The 17,955-nt window shown below is 42.9% G+C and overlaps 1 protein-coding gene across 2 annotated transcripts in view; it reads left to right on the top strand.

The window, feature by feature from the left end:
* Positions 1–15,545, top strand: part of mgarpb (mitochondria localized glutamic acid rich protein b) — a 47,543-nt gene extending 31,998 nt beyond the window's left edge. For both annotated transcript variants that reach the window (XM_041187045.1, XM_041187035.1), the window contains 2 exons: positions 3,718–3,930; positions 14,539–15,545. In XM_041187045.1, coding sequence (XP_041042979.1) covers positions 3,718–3,908 — 191 coding nt within the window. In that variant the 3' untranslated portion in view covers positions 3,909–3,930; positions 14,539–15,545. The remainder of the gene's footprint in view (positions 1–3,717; positions 3,931–14,538) is intronic.
* The last annotated feature ends 2,410 nt before the right edge of the window (positions 15,546–17,955 follow it).

Raw genomic sequence — 17,955 nt, 5'->3', positions numbered from 1 at the left:
AGACATTGAATATTTTAAAGGTGAGTTGAATAGTATCTTGAATGACAAGAGGCTATAGCAGGTAGACAGGAAAGCAGAATTGAGGCCACAATCAGGTCAGCCATGATCTTATCAAATGGCTTGAGGGGCTGCTCCTAATTCGTATGTTCATATTTCATGCATTCTATATACAACCAGAAGGATAGTTTGAAGACTTGCTTTCAAGCCTACCATTGTATATTAGGGCTATCCCAAGGTAACTCTCTGTGTTCTGCCCTCTTTCCTAATGGAAAAGCGCTTGATCTCCACTCATTGGGGTATATTCCAACTTTGCTGCCTAGACTGTAACCTGGGAGAGCGAATTGTGCATTCATTATAGAACCAATCCAGTTTTCATTCCATTAAAACTATATAAAGGGACAGGCAATCCACTCCACTCCAGATTACTGCCCAGCTGGTGAAATTAGAAATTACCCTGGTTTACTGCCTGTAATAAAATGACATAGCCCAAAATATGTCATACTTCATTTCTGAGCCTAGTTATTTGGCTGTGCGAGGGTTCACAGCCAAGGCCAATCCTACCTAGTCACCATATTATAAGGGATATAGAAGGTGCAAGAAAAATTCACATGCATGATAATAGAACTGAGAGGTTATAACCTTTAGCTGAATAGGCTAAGATGCGTTTTGCAAAAAAGTGAAGCTGGAATGGTGACCTGTTAGAAATATTTAAGGTTATGAAGGAGTTTGATAAGGTAGAGGAGATGTTCTGCTCATGGGGATATCAAGACTAGGGACCATAAATATAAGATAATTATCAATAAATACAATAGAAAATTTAGGAGAAATGTCTTTACCTGAAGTGTGGTGAGAATGTGGAATGTGCTATCACAAAAAGTAGTTGAGGCAAATAGAATAAATACATTTAGGGGGAAGCTAGACAAATGCATGAGGGAAAAAGAAACATTTGCTTATAAAGTTCAATGAAGATGGAGGTGGTGGGGGGCAGGAGAGAGCATTAATACCAGCATAGAACAGTTGGGCCCAATGACTTGTTTTTGTACCGTAGACTGTGTGTAATTATATGTAATATTCCCATATATGCAGCTCGAGAAGAGGTTGCTGGATAGTGGGCAAGAGCAGGAATCCTGTGAAATTTTATCCTTATGCCTGGGAGTGCAGAGACCATTGTAACATCCCTACTGCCAACTTGGCTGAAATCAGCTGCCAGAGCTCAAACTGGCAATTAAACTTGGGACCCTCCATATCACAATATTTCAGCTACCCACCGTCTCAATCAGTCTGTGGGAATAGCAGATTGATAGGATTATTGAACACATGGAAATTGTTCTATTTATTCTACACCTAAATATACTGTATTCAAGTCATCTTGTGATTAGTGAAGGGATATATAGAAAGCTTTAATGACATGATTCTGGCTGTACTATATTTCTCTCATGAGCCATTGCTGGAAGAATTGAGTTACTCATTTGCTATCTTGGATAAGCAGCTTGTGACCAAAGATTTCCTGAAAATGGAAAAACTAGTCAACATAAACCTGCACTTAGCCCCTGGATGTGAGACTTTATGTTGAATGAGGTTTCTGAGTTTTATGTTTCGGTAGACCATTGCTTGTCATCCTGTCATCTTTAACTATGTCTCTGGTTTGCATGATTATCATCAGAGGCTGTCCATGGCAATCAGACAGCATCGTATGTAGAATTTATAGCACACAAACAGGCCATTCACCCCAACAGGTTTACACTGGTGTTTATGCTCTACACTCATCTCCTTCTGTTTCATTTACCTCATCTCAATGTATCCTCTTATTTCTTTCTCGCTCATGTACTTCCCCTTCAATGCACCTATGCCATTCATTATAACTGCTCCTTGTGACATAGCATTCCACATTCTCATCACTCTCTGAGTAAAAACGTCTGACAGAGGTTTTGGCTTTGGGAGTGCGTTGACTGGGGATCTGACAACTTATTACCCTACACGTACAATTACATGAATCACAGTCACCACACCAGCAACACCTAACAAGTGAATGGTCCCTTTCCAATGCTCCTGTTGCCCTTTCTCCTCTCTCCAAAGTCAACGGGAACCTCTCATAGCTGAGATATCAGAAGAGTAGATGGTGAAGTTCTTCCATTCTTCTTGTGCTGGGAAGCTCAGATTGAATCCTGTTACATACTTCTTCCCTCCCAACCATATATGTGTGTTAATGTGCGACTGCCCTGTGCTTCAGAATGGAGTTAAACTTGTTTGAGCTAGGTTAGGTACTTTGACGGTAAATCCTTCTTGTTTTCCCTTCTTGTCACTGTTCTCTTCTTTCTGTGTTTACATAATAGTAGCTTCAGAACTGTGATTTCCACCACTGATCTTAACCATAGCAGCAAATGTAATAATAAATATAGAATTTTAATTTCCTTTTTAGAATTTTTTTGGTTTTGTTTGTTACTCTACACCTTGTAAAGTAAGATGGTAAGAATCCAATTGTCGAAAACTGGATGCCAAAGGTAGTCCTCTTATTTTTTTTTCAGTTCCAGATGGAATTATTTATTTTCTGAATGGCTGTTTACTGATTGTCAATGTTGTTTTAAAAATATAAACTAAAAATTAACTATTTGTAATAGGAGAAGGGCTTGAACAATTGTTCAGCAAAACAGTTCAAATGGAAGATATGTTTCTAATCTTTTATACACACCAGTTAACCTTCTCTGGAAGCTGAATTTTGTTTTATTTGGTCATGGGATGTGGGTGTCGTTGGCTAGGCCAGCATTTATTGCTCAGAGGGCAGTTAAGAGTCAACCACATTGCTGTGGGTCTGGAGTCACATGTAGGCCAGGCCAGGTAAAGACAGCAGATTTCCTTCCCTAAAGGACATTAGTGAACCAGGTGGGTTTTTCAACAATCAACAATAGTTTCATGGTCATCAGACTTTTAATTCCAGATTTTTATTGAATTCAAATTTCACCATTTCCCATTGTGGGATTTGAACCCAGGCCCCCAGAGCATTACCCTCAGTTTCTAGACCACTGCATATTGGTATTGTCACTGGAGTGGTATTCCAGGGAGGGAATATATCTCCCCTCACTACTTTCATCTCCTCTACAAGCTGAGTCATGCTAGGGAGGTTCCATACTCCATTGACACAAGTTGTCTTGTGACACCTTGGCCCAGTGGCCATTCTTCTTGTGTGAGTGTAGACTAGTTATTGGTAGCCTGTTGGACCGTGGTGAGCATCCCTACTCATTATGATCCTGTCCTCCCACATGTTCAATTCCCAGCAAGATTCACTGGATGCTGATTAAGATTGGAAGTCTGGCTTATTTGCTATTTTTCTTGAGTCACTGGCACGGGGGCCAGTTTTTGTGTCCAACAACTGCTTTGTCTGAGGTCAGGTAAGGCAGCACAGATTGAGATTTCAGTGTGGGTCCTCTGGTTTGTATGATTTTGTACCGAACCATGCAGTGCACTGCTTTCATTTTTTTGAATGAACTGCTGAGTGTAGGTCTTGACATGGCACCACAGTGTAATATGGGTGATAGTGAATCGACAGCCTGTTTTACCTTTCTCCTGGCTGATGTCAACGAAATCTAATGTCTTCTGTTACAGTAGATTGTGTTCCAAGCAGCCCTCCATCATTCTGACTGGGGCAAAGTTTTTCTTTAAGCATAGCTAATACTGTGTGTCGTGATATATTTTGACATGGTTATGTTGAACTATGATTAGAACCAGATGAGGTCCAGTCTCCTGAAGTGGTTGAAGCTGCTGGAGAGGTCACCGAGTTGGTAACAGAAGAGGCCAAGGTCCCCGTGGCTGAAACCATCGAGCAACCTGAAAGTCCTTCAACAGTTGCAGAGCCCAAAGATGTCCCACTAGAGGGAGAGACTGAGACATCGGTTGCAGTTCCAAAGGAATAGCTACAATCTGATCAAATCAAAGGTTAAACAACTCCTCCTGAAAATAATTATATACTTTAGCTGAAGTATCTAATTATCCTGGGTTATTTCAATCTTCATCTCAATTCACCTTCCCATCACTCCTCTGACTTTACAGTCCTCCTGTCCTCCCTTGACCTTCCCCTCCATATAAATGCTATTTCCATGGTCACTCCCTCGTTCTTGCCTTCACACATGGCCTACCTATTCCCCTCATCTCAATCAGAGATATGGCCACCTCTGTACACTTCCTTGAATCTTACTCATATCCTCCTTCTAACCCCACTTCCTTTTATGTTTGCACTTGGAAAAACAAGTCATTTACTACTTCACTTACCAGTGTCGCCTTTCCAAGCGGTGCCTGATGCTACTTAAATTCAATCAGACACTTAAATGGGCAGCATCAGGTCTCCCACAGAATTAAGGTCTGCCAATAGGTTGGAAATCCTGCCCCAAGAGCTGCTGCCAATCAGAGGCTGGCAGCTGCACATTATAGGCAGTGCAACCAGGAGCAGTGGCTGCAGCTGACAATGCTCTGAGGCCTTGACCAGGGATTATCGCTGGATCCTTCTAGGCAGACGAGGACAGTGAGTTGGGGGTCACTGGTGAGGGAGGGCTGGGGGGGCTCAGGTGGAAGGTAAGGAGTGGTCCTTGGTGGGCAACCCCCTACCCAATGCCTCTCCCTCGATTGGGCACTGTGTTCCTTTGAAAGAGGGACCACCCCTTGGGAGATCACTGGCAAACCCTGTTTGGTTTGCTAAGTAACCTCAGGAGGCACAGGAGACCCATGTGAGACCGACAAAATCCCTGAGCCACCACTAAATCCCAGTGGGCTCAGGAGTAATGGCCTTCAAGTGGCTTAATAATGAACTTAATTTGCCAGCCTTCCCAGCGACTATGTGGGTCTTCACACCACCAACCCCATTAAATCCTAGCCAAAGTGAGGAAGTGATGCTTTAGTTGTACAGAGTCTTGATCAGACTCCACCTGGGGTACTGCATTTAGTTTTGGGCAATGCATCTCAGAAAATATATACTGGCTCTGGCAGGTGTATATAGGAAATAGGAGCTGGAAGAGGCCATTTGGCCCCTTAACCTGCTTTGTCATTTAACTAGATCATGGTTGACCTTCTACCTCCACGCCATTTTCCAGCACTATCCCTTGATGTCTTTAATATCTAGAAATCTATCCATCTCTGTTTTGAACATACCCAATGACTGAGCCTCCACAGTCCTCTGGGGTAGAGAGTTCCAAAGAATCATTACCCTCTGAGTGAAAAAATTCCTCCTCATCGCAGTCCTAACTGTCCTGCCCCTTATTCTGAGACTGTCTCCCTGGTTCTAGACACGCCCCCCACCACCGCCACCACCACCACCAGCAGCCAGGGGAAACATCATTCCTTCAGTTTGTATGTTTCAATGATATCACCTTTTGTTCTTCTAAACTCTAGAGAATACAGGCCCAGTCTCCTCAATCTCTCCTCATAGGACAATCCCGCCATCCCAGGAATTAATCTGGTGAACCTTCATTGCACTCCTTCTATGACAAGTATATCCTTCCTTAGATAAGGAGACCAAAACTGTACACAATATTCGAAGTGAAGCCTCACCAAGGCTCTATACAATTGCAGCAAGACGTCTTTACTCCTATACTCAAATCCTCTTGCAATAAAGGCCTACATACCATTTGCCTTTCTAATTGCTTGCTGCACCTGCATGTTAGCATTCAGTGACTCATGAACACAGACACCCATGTCCCTTTGGACATCAACATTTCCCAGTCTTTCACCATTTGAGAAAAATTCTGCATTTCTGTTTTTTCTACAGAAGTGGATAACTTCATATTTTTCCACATTATGGTTCATCTGCCATTTTCTTGCCTGGTCTATCTAAATCCCCTTGAAGCTCTTTGCATCCTCCCCACAACCTCGCATAGTTTCATTGTATCAGCAGACTTGGAAATACTACACTTAGCCCCCACATCTACTAAATCATTGATATAGATTGTGAATTATAAATGTATTACAATTAATATATAATTAATATACTATAATTGTTATAAACATATATAAATATTATTATAAATGTACAGTGCAGATTCATTAGAATTATATGATGGCATAGAGAATTTAATTATAGGGATAGATTTCAAATTAGAAAGTTGAGGGGTAATCTGAGAAATTTAAAATGATTGAGGAATTCAATACATAGACACAGAGAACATATTGTACAAGGAGGCACATCTGACAGCAGCTCCCTGTAAATCTGTGCAAGCAAAAATTCAACCACACAAAAAGAATGCTATGAATATCAACTTAAGCATGCATTCTAATCAAAAGCTATACAAAACATCAAAGTCTTTATAATGATAAAGGGTAGATACAGATAAACTACTTGCTCTGGTGGTGGAATTCAGAACAAGAGGGTATTGTTTGGGTTTTGAAATGCAACTACTACATGTACCATCTGGCTTTCTGTAGTCATGTGACCTTTGCCATGAGGCAGTCTCTAAGCAGACATCTTGAGATCAGTTCATTAAAGACCTACAATAAGAAAGCACTGAGAAGTTGTGCTGTCATTAAACAAGGAACATGGTGCCAGGAAGTGGAGATAAGACTGAGTTTTAAAAATCCTGGAAATTCTGCAGAGAAAACAGCTCAGAAAGGCACATAAATGTTCAAATCTGCTAAAGGCGCTGAAAAAGGACAAGGAAAAGCAACACATTCTGAAGGCTGCAAGTAAGATACTGGATGAGTGAATATGGCACTAAACTTTCCAATCCCAGCCCTTGTCAAATTGAAAGGTAATATTTGGAAGAACTGGCAGTCTTTCCACTTGCAATGACAAAACTATGAGATTGCAACAGACTTAATTAACAAGCCAGAACCGATAAGAGTAGCCACACTTCTAACACAGTTGGGGAGGGACTGCTATGAATTATGTACCACCCTAAATCTAACCGACAAAGAAAGAAAACAGACGGCAGAGATTTTGAAAGGCTTGAACAAACACTTTGAACCTCGCATGAACTTTATGTATGAACTCGAGTGTATTCAACAGTAGAGCTCAAGGTGAACAGGAAACCATTGAACAGTACTGGCAGAATTTTTCAATTGGCATGAGGTGGTGGACACACCGATGTGTAAAATGATTTGCAATGACATTGGGCGTGCGTTCCAATGTCACCATGTGCCATCGCGATATTTCGTTCGACGGGCATGCACCAGAGTCAACTGTGCACTTGCTGAAATGTATTAAGGCCATTAAGAAATTAATTGAAACACTTGTGAGCGCTGCTGGTCCAACCTTAAGGTTGGCGGGGGCAGGTGAAAGGCCCAAGTGGTCTTCGCGTTTTTCAGGAAATCTCATCCACGAGCGGGATGAGATTTCCTGAAGCTTTAAATAAATACATTTTCATAAATATAAAAACATGTCTCAACTCATGTGACACAGTCACATGAGGGGACATGTTTAAATAAATTTTCAAATCATTTATTTAATTATTTTAATATCCGTTCGATCTCCCTGAGGCAGCTCCTTGCCTCAAGGAGATTGCTGTGCTGAGTGCTGGCCCCAACTCTCCATCCTCCTCCCGCCTGCACAGGTAGCACTGAGTGCTACTGGTCGCTATTGGCATTGGGCTATTGGCCTGCCTGTATAAAATGCTGGCACGGAGATGATCGTGGGTGGCGATCGGCTCCATGCCTGCCCCCACCCACTCCTGCCCAGCTCTCCTTGCCATATGAAAAATCCTGCCCAAATGTGACAAAAGTAACGCAGCTTGCAGAATCACGTGAATTTGGACAGCTAAAAGATGATCTGATTAAAGATAAAATAGTCTTCGGCATTCGAGACCGCTCAGTGAGAGCAAGTCAACTGAAAGATGACAAACTGATACTCAAGAAAGCGATAGATGTGTGTAAAAATGCGACAGTTATAAAACATCAGCTAAAGCATATGTATTGCAGAGCAGACCAGGAGATACATTACACTGAGACACATTCCAGGCCAAAAGAGCAGAGCAATCGCAAAGGGTTGGATGCAAATATTGTGGAGGACATCATACAAAGGAAAAGAAGGATTGCCCAGCATGGGGAAAGAAGCAACAAAAACAGAAAATGCTGGAAAAACCCAGCAGGACTGACAGTATCTGTGGAGAGAGAAACAGGGTTGACGTTTCGAGTCCAAATGACCCTTCTTCAGAGCTAAAGAGAAGTAGAAATGTGATGAAATTTAGAATGTTTAAGGGGAGTGGAGCAGGTGAAGCTGGACAGAAGGCCAGTGATAGGTGGGGGCAAAGATGTCATGGACAAAAGGGAGTGTTAATGGTAAGAGCTAAAAAAGGTGAAACAAAAACAGAAAATGAAACAGAGAATCTAGCATCCACAGTATTCTGCTTTTATCATGGGAAAAGCAATGTTTTAACTGCAAGAAGCAGAATAATTTCACACACAGGTTTTTGGTGAAAAAAATCAGAACAAGCCTGTACAGACGGCCACTGGAGAGATATCAGCAGAAGAGTCTGATGAAGAACTATACAACAGGTTGGTTCTGTCAAGTCTATGGAGGACAAATGTTTGTGACTGTTACAATGATGACCACAGAGGAGAGTACCAAGTGAACATGAAGTGTCAGATAGACACTGGTGCGTCATGCAACATAATGACTGTCATAGACATGTGTGAAGTGGCACAACATGGCAATCCAAAAATGATACCTCAAAAGTAAGTTTGAGGCCTATGATGGCACAATACTCATACCGAGAGGCCAACTTAGTCCAATGTAATGACAAGAAGGAAGACCTACAGTTCTAGATCACAGATGGGACACATCGGTCACTCATCTCAGCTGAAGCAAAACTTGGATTGGTAACCCTGAACGTGCCAACAAAGGGCAGAAAAAGACCCCAGAGGGAAGGAAACAAAAGACTCCAGGGTGAGGGAGACAAGTAAACCACAAGATGGTTGTCAACCACATCAGTGCAGTGAAATGCATGAGCCAAAGGTAAATGACCAGTTCTACAGGAAAATGTTCACATCACAGCTGAACTGGAAGATTTGAAGCGCAAGATTCAGGCTGAGTATATACTGTTGAAAATGCTCGATAAACTGAAATCTTCAAATTAACCAAGCTGCGTTAGATCTGAACAAACAAATTTCAGAGATGACACAAAGATACCAGAAGGAAATAACGACCTTCAATTCCACAGCTGGCAAAACAAAGCGGGAGTTGAAAAAACTCAACCAGATATAGAGCCAGGCAGAAAAGGCACGCAAAGAAGTTGTGACCCTGAAAGACTACTTCAAGAATCAATATGTAGCCATGACATGTAGCCATGAAAAGCATGAAATAAAAAGGACAGTAAAAATGTGAAATCTTAAAGGTTCAACGAGAAGCAGCAACCTGACATGATCTGGAAGTCATCAACCCAGCAGAGATTAACTAGTAGAACATACATTGTTAATGCATGAGAACAGTGGGTGTATATTGGGTAGCTTGAATAACTTACTGTTATACATGATCACGCATGCAAATTTGTCTTTTGTTTGCAAGGAGAAAAGGGAATGGTTGTATCTTTATTCGGTAGGAAAAGGGGATGTTTGAACCATTTGTTTGTTATGAAAAGAGGGATGTTTGGGTTTTGAAATGCAACAGTACAACATGTCCCATTTGGCTTTCTGTAGTCAGGTGACCTCTGCCACGAGGCAGTCTTTGGAAGCAGTCATCTTGAGATCAGTTCAATAATGACCTACAATGAGAAAGCACTGAGCAGTTCTACTGTCAAACACAAAACAAGTATAATCTCAAAATTAAACCTAGGCCATTTAGAAGTGAAATCAAGAAGCAAATGGCATTAAAAATTTGGAACTTGCTCCCCAAAAGGTTATGGATAAAGGGTCAATTGAAGTTTTCAAAGTTTAAATGAACAGGCTTGGGGGTTGCTAAATAGCCTGCTCCTGATCCTATGTTTCTGTATGAGTGAATACCAGAGAAGATACTTCCCTCAAATACACAATAACAAACATCGATGCATCACTAAACACAAATGCCCCCAGCTAAACAGTTAGGTGTGCTGACCTAAAAGATCCTCATGAATTATACATGCCAACCAATCAGCACTCTCTTCACATGCAGTATAAATTGTTGTTTTCCCCTTATATTGGTGGTATTCTTGCAAAATGTCCTGATGATGCAAGACAAAAAGCTTCGACATGTTTCTTTTTTCAGCAATACTCAAATTATATTCCCAAGTGACCAGTTGTGCAGAATTGATTCAGATGTTCTCCTAACAGTTGAAGATTTAGGCTTAAGTGAAGTTAGGTATCCAGATCCAAGTTCTTTTACAGATGAGAAAATGAATGAGACCTCTGAATATGAGACATTTAGTAAATATTTTATGGGAGAGAAGTGAAAGATGAGAAATGATCACATAGATGTAAGCAGACAATATTGAGAAGGTCACATTGTGAAAAGCAGTGAGAACCCAGAGATTCAGAGCTAAGGACTGTGAAGGTTTCATAGACTTATGAGCAGAAATGGCATAAATACAGCCATTTGCTTTATCTATTACCCCTAGTAAAGGCTGCAGACACTTGCCACCCGCTGCGGGTCCCGAAATTCCTACCTGAAATCAACGGACCTTTTGCTGGTCCGTCAAATTTTCCATCCCTGCCACAACGATTCCCACAGCTGGTGCGACTGGAAAATCCTGGCCTTTATTTCCTGCTTCTTCAGGTGTCCTTCCAACTCCAGGCCCAGTCTAACCTGGAGGCTTATCTGTGCTATTTAAATAAAGCTGATTCTGGTAAATCAGTGGAAGTCAGTCCAGTAATGGTTGATTGTATGCTAATAATGTACAACCTGACCAATGCCCAATTGGTGATCCAATCAGAAAATCTACCCTAGAGTGCTCTATTGTAATCACTGTTTGAATACCAAAAAGGTTAATTAATGCCTCTCTAGATAGTAAAACCATAATTGTTAGAGAGATAACCACCTATTGTCTATCAGGTTGAAACTTTGCACCCAATAGCAAAAGTTGGTATTGTATTCAAAGGATAAATAATAATCAGTCAAGTTTTAGTTATAGGGAAAATAAAAAAAGGTTGCTGTAAAGTAGTCATTAATTATAAACTAAGTTAATGTGAATATTTCAAATGACGAGAATGGCAGAAAATACTGGAAATACACAGCAGGTCCAGCAGCATCTGTGGAGAGAGAAACAAAAGAATGTTTCAGGTTGATGAATTTTCAACTGGGAAAAGTTAGAGATGTGACAGAGGCAGGGAAGGGCGGGGAGCAGAGGAAAGGACAAAAGGAAATGCCAGTGCCAATGTTCCTGTTAAGCTGGAAGATACTGCGCAGGCCTTGTTCTGTTAATAGCATGCATGTGTCACCTTAAAGGAACTGTACATTGAAAAACCTGGCTGGGCCCAATTGTAAAAGGAGGATTGGATTTTGGTGGGGTGGAAGATTCAGAGCTTCTAAGGCAGATGTGCTTGACAAAATGGATGATCATGGGACAAGTAAAGGAATAAAAGATGGGTCTAGCGATGACGTAAATGGGAAAAGTAGAATTGATACCAACAGCTGCTGTCCAAAAAAATGGGGGCAATGGTTATGATCTGATCTTATAATCATACACCACAGAAGGAGGCCATTTGGCCTATTGTACCTGTACAATTGTTATCTAATGGAAAGCTGGACCATACAAACCAAAAATCATAGAATGGTTACCGGACAGAAGCAGGCCATTTGACCCATCGTGTCCATGCTGTCTCTCTGCAAGAGCACCTCAGCTAGTCCAAACGAATTCCTCATTTCGTCGTTGGTTTTCTTGCCATTCACTTTAAAATGGTGTCCTCTGGTTCTTGACCCTTCTGTCAATGTGAACAGTCTCTTTCTATCTGCTCTACTGAGACCCCTCATGATTTTGAATACCTCTATCAAATCTCCTCTCAACCTTCTCTCTCTACAGAGAACCCCAATTTCTCCAATCAATCCATATAACTGAAGTCCCTCATCCCTGGAACCATTCTCAAACCTTTTCTGCACCCTCTCTAAAGCCTTCACATCTTTCCGAAAGTATGGTGACCAGAATTGGACACTGAAGACTAGACAACTCAACAGCCTACAGTCAGTCCACTAACTTAAGCAACAGACAGCCAAAACACACAGCCATCCACGCAAGCTGTCAGAAGCCAGCCAGTACACAACAACAGTTTATAAGCAGCACCAGGATGTAGTTGGAAGCGAGGGGACAGCAAGAAAAAAAATTAGGAACTCGAGGTCTGGGAGAACATTTAGAACTCTAACGTGAAAAATCATTGCAAAAAAGGACACTGCTGCAAATATTAATGCCTCCTGGGGCTGGGGGGGTGGTGGGGTGTGTGTGGTGGGGGGGTGGTGTTGGTGGGGGGGGGTGTAGAAAGCAGCATATTGTATCAGCAGATCACTTTGAACAAATGTACCACAAAGTGGTAAAGAGGTATATAAATGCAAGGGCTACAGGTTTCAGAACAGAACAAGGAAGCCTCTCAGTTTTCACCCAGCCAATAGTAGTACTGTGTTCTCCTCAGCACCATGGCTAAGTTTTACCCTCTCTCTTTACCGAGTCTGGAACGTGGTAAAGTACCTAATCAAAAGATGAGGTGCTGTTCCTCGAGCTTGCATTAAGCTTCATTGGAACAGTATAGGAGGCAAAGGACAGAGAGGTCAGAGTGGAAGATTTTTTTAATTCATTCATGGAATGTGGGCATCGCTGGCTAGGCCAGCATTTATTGCCCATCACTAATTGCCATTGAGAAAGTGGTGGTGAGCTGCCTTCTTGAACTGCTGCAGCCCATGTGGTGTAGGTACACTCACAGTGCTGTTAGGGAAGGAGTTCCAGAATTTTGACCCAGTGACAGCGAAGGAATAGCGATATATTTCTACGTCAGGATGGTGAGTGTCTTGGAGGGGAACTTCCAGGTGGTGATGTTCCCATCTATCTGTTGCCTTTGTCCTTCTAGATGGTAGCAGTCTTGGGTTTGGAAAGTGCTGTCTAAGGAGCTTTGGTGAATTCCTGCAGTGCATCTTGTAGATGGTACACACTGCTGCTACTGTGTGTCAGTGGTGGAGGGAGTGAATGTTTGTGGATGAGGTGCCAATCAAGTGAGTTGCTTTGTCCTGGATGGTGTCAAGCTTCCTGAGTGTTGTGGCAGCTGCACTCATCCAGGCAAGTGGAGAGTATTCCATCACAGTCCTGACTTGCGCCACGTAGATGGTGGACAGGCTTTCGGGAGTCAGGAGGTGAGTTACTCACTGCAGGGTTCCTAGCCTCTGACCTGTTCTTGTAGCCACAGTCTTTATATGGCTAGTCCAGTTCAGTTTAGGGTAGAGAATTGGAAGTTTGGCATCACACTTTCAGACTGAACAGAGATTTTCTGCAAACCAGCCACCCAATCTACATTTGGTCTCCTCAATGCCTTACAGCTTTCTGGACTCAACATTCAGCTGAACAATTTTAAATCATACCCATTGTCCCCATTTTCTCAGACAGCATCTGTTGGTATTGATTATATTATTCCCCTTTCACCTCCTCTAGACCCATCTTTTGTTTCTTCACTTGTCCCATTCCCATCTCCTTTTGTCTTACACCATCATCCCATTTGTTAATTAGCACTCCCGCCTTCCAACCTATCACAGACCTCCTCTTTTCTCTTTCCTCCCCCCCAACCCCTTCCCTCTCTCTTGCTTAAAGCCGATACAAAACCTAACATCTCTAACTTTTCCCAGTCCAGATGCAACGTCATCGACCTGAAACATTGGGCTGGACTTTCCCCACGTCGGGCAGGTGGGCGCAGGAGCAGCCCCGAAACGGTTCCGCGGCCCGTGATTGGGCCCCGACCGCAATTTCACACTGGCTGGCCAATTAACGGCGAGTCAGCGTGAAACGCGCACTGAGAGCCTCAGCACTGCCGGGTGGGGGCGGGAGGAGCGCGTGCGTTGAAGTCTGTGCGTGCGCTGGGGGTGGGGGGGGGGTGCGCTCACTGAAAGCTCCCTCAAGGCACGGAGCTGCCTCAGGGAGCTGAAGATTTTTTAAAGTGAGAAAAGAAGAAACTACAAATAATCTAAACATGTCCCCACATGTGACTCAGTCACATGGAGAGAGACATGTTAAAAATGAGTTTTAGAGAGTTTTATTTTTTTTCCCAATTCATTGTTGGAAACCTCATCCTGCCTGTGGATGAGGTTTCGCTAAAAACGCAAAGGCTGCCTGGCCTATTCGCCCGCCCGCCAACCATAAAGTTGCATGGGCAGTGAAAAATTCTGCTTAATTAGCTGCTTAAGGGCCTCAGTAGGCCTCTTAATCGTTGGCGGGTGCATGTGAGAGTCGGCAGCAAGCCCACCAACCAAAATATTGCACGCTGTTTCACGCTTGGGCCTGTCTGATATGTGCCCACATGCCGAGCTGAAACTCCTGGCCAGTAATTTTATTTCACTCTTCACAGATGCAGCCAGATCTGCTGAGAATTTCCAGCATTTTCTGTTTTTATTTCAGATTTACAGATTTTGCAGTACTTTGCTTTTGTAGTAATGATAAAGGTTTATTTGTCCCATCTCTGTTGCAGGACAGGAACCATCTCATTTTGATTATTCAAAATCTGCTAAGGTTGACTCAAGGTGCAGCAAAGGTGATGCAGAGAAAACCTGCAAGGCTTATTGATTGGGGAGTCCAGGATAGTTTCCAAAGTGTAATATATTTCTATTATGTGATTTAATACAATAATATTAGGTCAACTAAAGATGATTGACATTAATTTATAATCATCTGATTATGTAACCATTAACTAGGCCATTACATTTGTACACATTAGGAACTTCTAAACATGTATTCTATTTATGAATGATGATAATCTGACCAATTTAAATTGCAAGTTATGATAGTGTTTACCAAACAATACTGAATAGGATAGATTACTGTTGCAATGGAGAAATACGTAACACACACTGTCCACCACCAAGGCCGCTTACTTTCATCTCTGCCTCTAACTTGCCCCTATCACCAAACCCCTTCCTGAAAAGCCCCTTCTGCACATATACTCAAGTGCTGGTGGACAGCCTTTCGCTGGCCAATACTCCACAGGCTAGCAGTCACTTCCTGTCCGGATTGGGACAGTAGAATGCTAGTGCATTTCAGTGGTTACAATTGCCGTGACCTGACACTATCGCAAGCAGTAAGGAAACTAACAGCTTCCCATTACTGAAAACCCACTAGCATTTAAAAGCACCCACCACTATCCCCATTCCCTCACCACCCCATCCCAGGGATATGCTTTTGATGCCCCCAGAGAACTTGAGCAGGAAGGAAAGCCTTACTTAAGGCAGGAGAGTTGGCATTTTCAAAATTTAAAACAGCCAAATAAATTTAAGTTTAAGTCAATATTCTATTTAAAAAAGCAAACAATTTGAAGTAAAATGTTCTCCTTGTATACTTCACTTTAAAGTTCAACCGAGATAATGCAGTTGTGCTATTGTAATTCGGAAACCAAATTAATGTTTTGTTTGTGGTGGTTGTGTCAACAGTTACATTTTCAATTTTTTTGCAAAAGAACTGAAATAAAGTAGTTGGAAGTAATACATCAACCTGCATTGTGACCAATTCTTGATATCTCGGGTGACCAAAGAGTTAAATGGTACTCCCCATATTGCACGACATTCTTGCCATGGCTAGAATCTATTAATGGGGAGAGAGGGGGCTGGGAAATGGAGGCTCGGGGAGAGAGGGGGCTGGGAAATGGAGGCTCGGGGAGAGAGGGGGCTTGGAAATGGAGGCTCGGGGAGAGAGGGGGCTGGGAAATGTGGGGGGGGCGCTGGGAAAGGGGGGCTCAGAGAGAAGGATGGGCAATGGGGTCTTGGGGAGATAGGGGGGCTGGGAAATGGGGGCTTGAAGAGAGAGGGGGCTGGGGCTCAGGGTGAGAGGAAGCTGAGAAATAGTGAAGAGAGGACTAGGAAATAGGGGCTGGAAGAGAGGGGGCTGGGAGATGGGGGAGACAGGGGGTTGGGAAATGGGGGCTCAGGGAGAGAGGGGTCTCAGAAATGGAGGCTCAGGGAGAGAAGGGGTTGGGAAATGGGGGCTTGAGGAGAGATGGAGACTGGGGAACGAAGTCAATGTAGGTCTCAGCCTTTTTCTTGCAGAGCTGGAAACAGAAGCAGCAAGGTGGTGAGCGGGAGCGACACTAAGAAGCCAGTAAAAGGAGAAAATGAAACTTAGGGACTTTACTGTGGGTAAATAGTGAAAGTTTATTTCTACTGGTGGGTGAATGGGGAATTAGGTAACAGAAATGAAGGATTCTCAATTGAAGAAATGAGAGAGAAGAGATGAGGAAGTTGTTGAATTCAAGGCAAGTGGACCATGGGATACATTCATCACATGAAGCCATTGAGGTTGAGACTAAAATCTCATTTCAAAAGGAATGGGATAAATAAATCACATGATCAGATATCAAGTGATCAAAATGTCACATCAAACCATCACAAATGTGTCATGAATGCCACCTAACATGAACACAAGAACATAAGCGGAGCAGAAGACGACCACGTGGCCTATTGAGGCTGCTGCATCATTCAATATGATCATACCTGATCTTGGACTCCAGCTTTCCCTACCACTTTCCCACCCACTCCCCATGTCTCTTGATTGGCTGTCTATCTCAGCTTTAAATATATTTGGATGTCTCATCCAAAACACTCTGGGATAGAGAGTTCCAAAGATTCACAATCTTTTGAGTAAAGATATTTCTCCTCATCTCAGTCCTAAATGATCAGCCTCTTATTCTGAAACTGTGCCCTCTTGTTCTGGATTCCCTAGCCAGGGGAAACAATATCTCAGTATCTACCCTGTCAAGCCACCTCATAATTTTGAATGTTTCAATGAGATCACCTCTGATTCTTCTAAATATCAGAGAATATAGATCCAATTTACTCAGCTTCGATCATTGGACAACCCTCTCATCCCAGTACCAATCTATTAAATCTCTCTGTACAACCTCTAATGCAAGTATGTCTTTCCTTAAATATGGATACCAATATGGATACCAAAATTGTGCACAGTACTCCACGTGTGCCAAAGCACTGTACAACTGTAACAAGAATTTTTAATCCTGTACTCCAGCCCCCATGCAATAAGGCCAACATGCCATTTGCTTTCCTAATTGTACATGCTAACTTTGTGTTCCTTGTACAGGTACACCTGAGTCTCTCTGAACATCAACATTTTCAAGTCTTTCAAGTCTTCATGCCTTTTAAAAAATAGTCCACTTTTGTATTCTTATAACCTAAATGAATAATCTCACGCTTCCCCACATCATACTCCATCTGCCACCTTGTTGCCCATTCACTGAACTTGTCTATATCTCTTCGCAGCTTCTTTGTGTCCTCCTCACAGCTTGCATTCCCACCTTGCTTTGTATCTTCAGCAAGCTTAGGGCAGGATGGTGGGGTTTCCTGTCCCACTACCTGAAGAGTCTGCAGGAAATGCATCCCACTGATCACAGCAGCCCCACTGACAGTTAATTGGCTGGAGATGGGACATCTGCCCCTCACTTGGGCAAAACCAGCAGTCTCCAGATTCTAAATTCCAGAGTCCAGGACCAGGTAAGTATGCAGGGCCTTGCTGCAGGGTGGCGAGTTGAGGCCTAAGGGAGGATGGGGGTTTTAAAGGGGAAGGGAACACCCATAGGAGACAGATTTGAGAATGAGCATACCAAGCAGAAAGGGGGAACTTGTGGGAGGTCCTCCTCTCCCTCCCTGTTCCTTGCCAAAGATCTGAGCAGGGTGACCTGCCAGGCTTCCACCTGCCCTTGAACTCCTCCCATTAGCTTCAAAACAGAGGCCAATAATTGGTCACTCAAAGGCCTCAAATTGGGACCAGGGCAGAGCTAAGGAGTGAAAGGGGAGTCGGGAGTGGATTATCTTTCAGGTAGGTTTTGGGGGAGGGAGGAAGGAGGAGGAGTGTGTGCACATCTCGCTCTCCACTCCACCCTCTT

This window comes from Carcharodon carcharias, chromosome 1 (assembly GCF_017639515.1).
Source record: "Carcharodon carcharias isolate sCarCar2 chromosome 1, sCarCar2.pri, whole genome shotgun sequence".
NCBI lineage: Eukaryota > Metazoa > Chordata > Chondrichthyes > Lamniformes > Lamnidae > Carcharodon > Carcharodon carcharias.
Note: the sequence above shows the minus strand (reverse complement) of the source record. Positions and strands in the feature narration are given on the sequence as shown.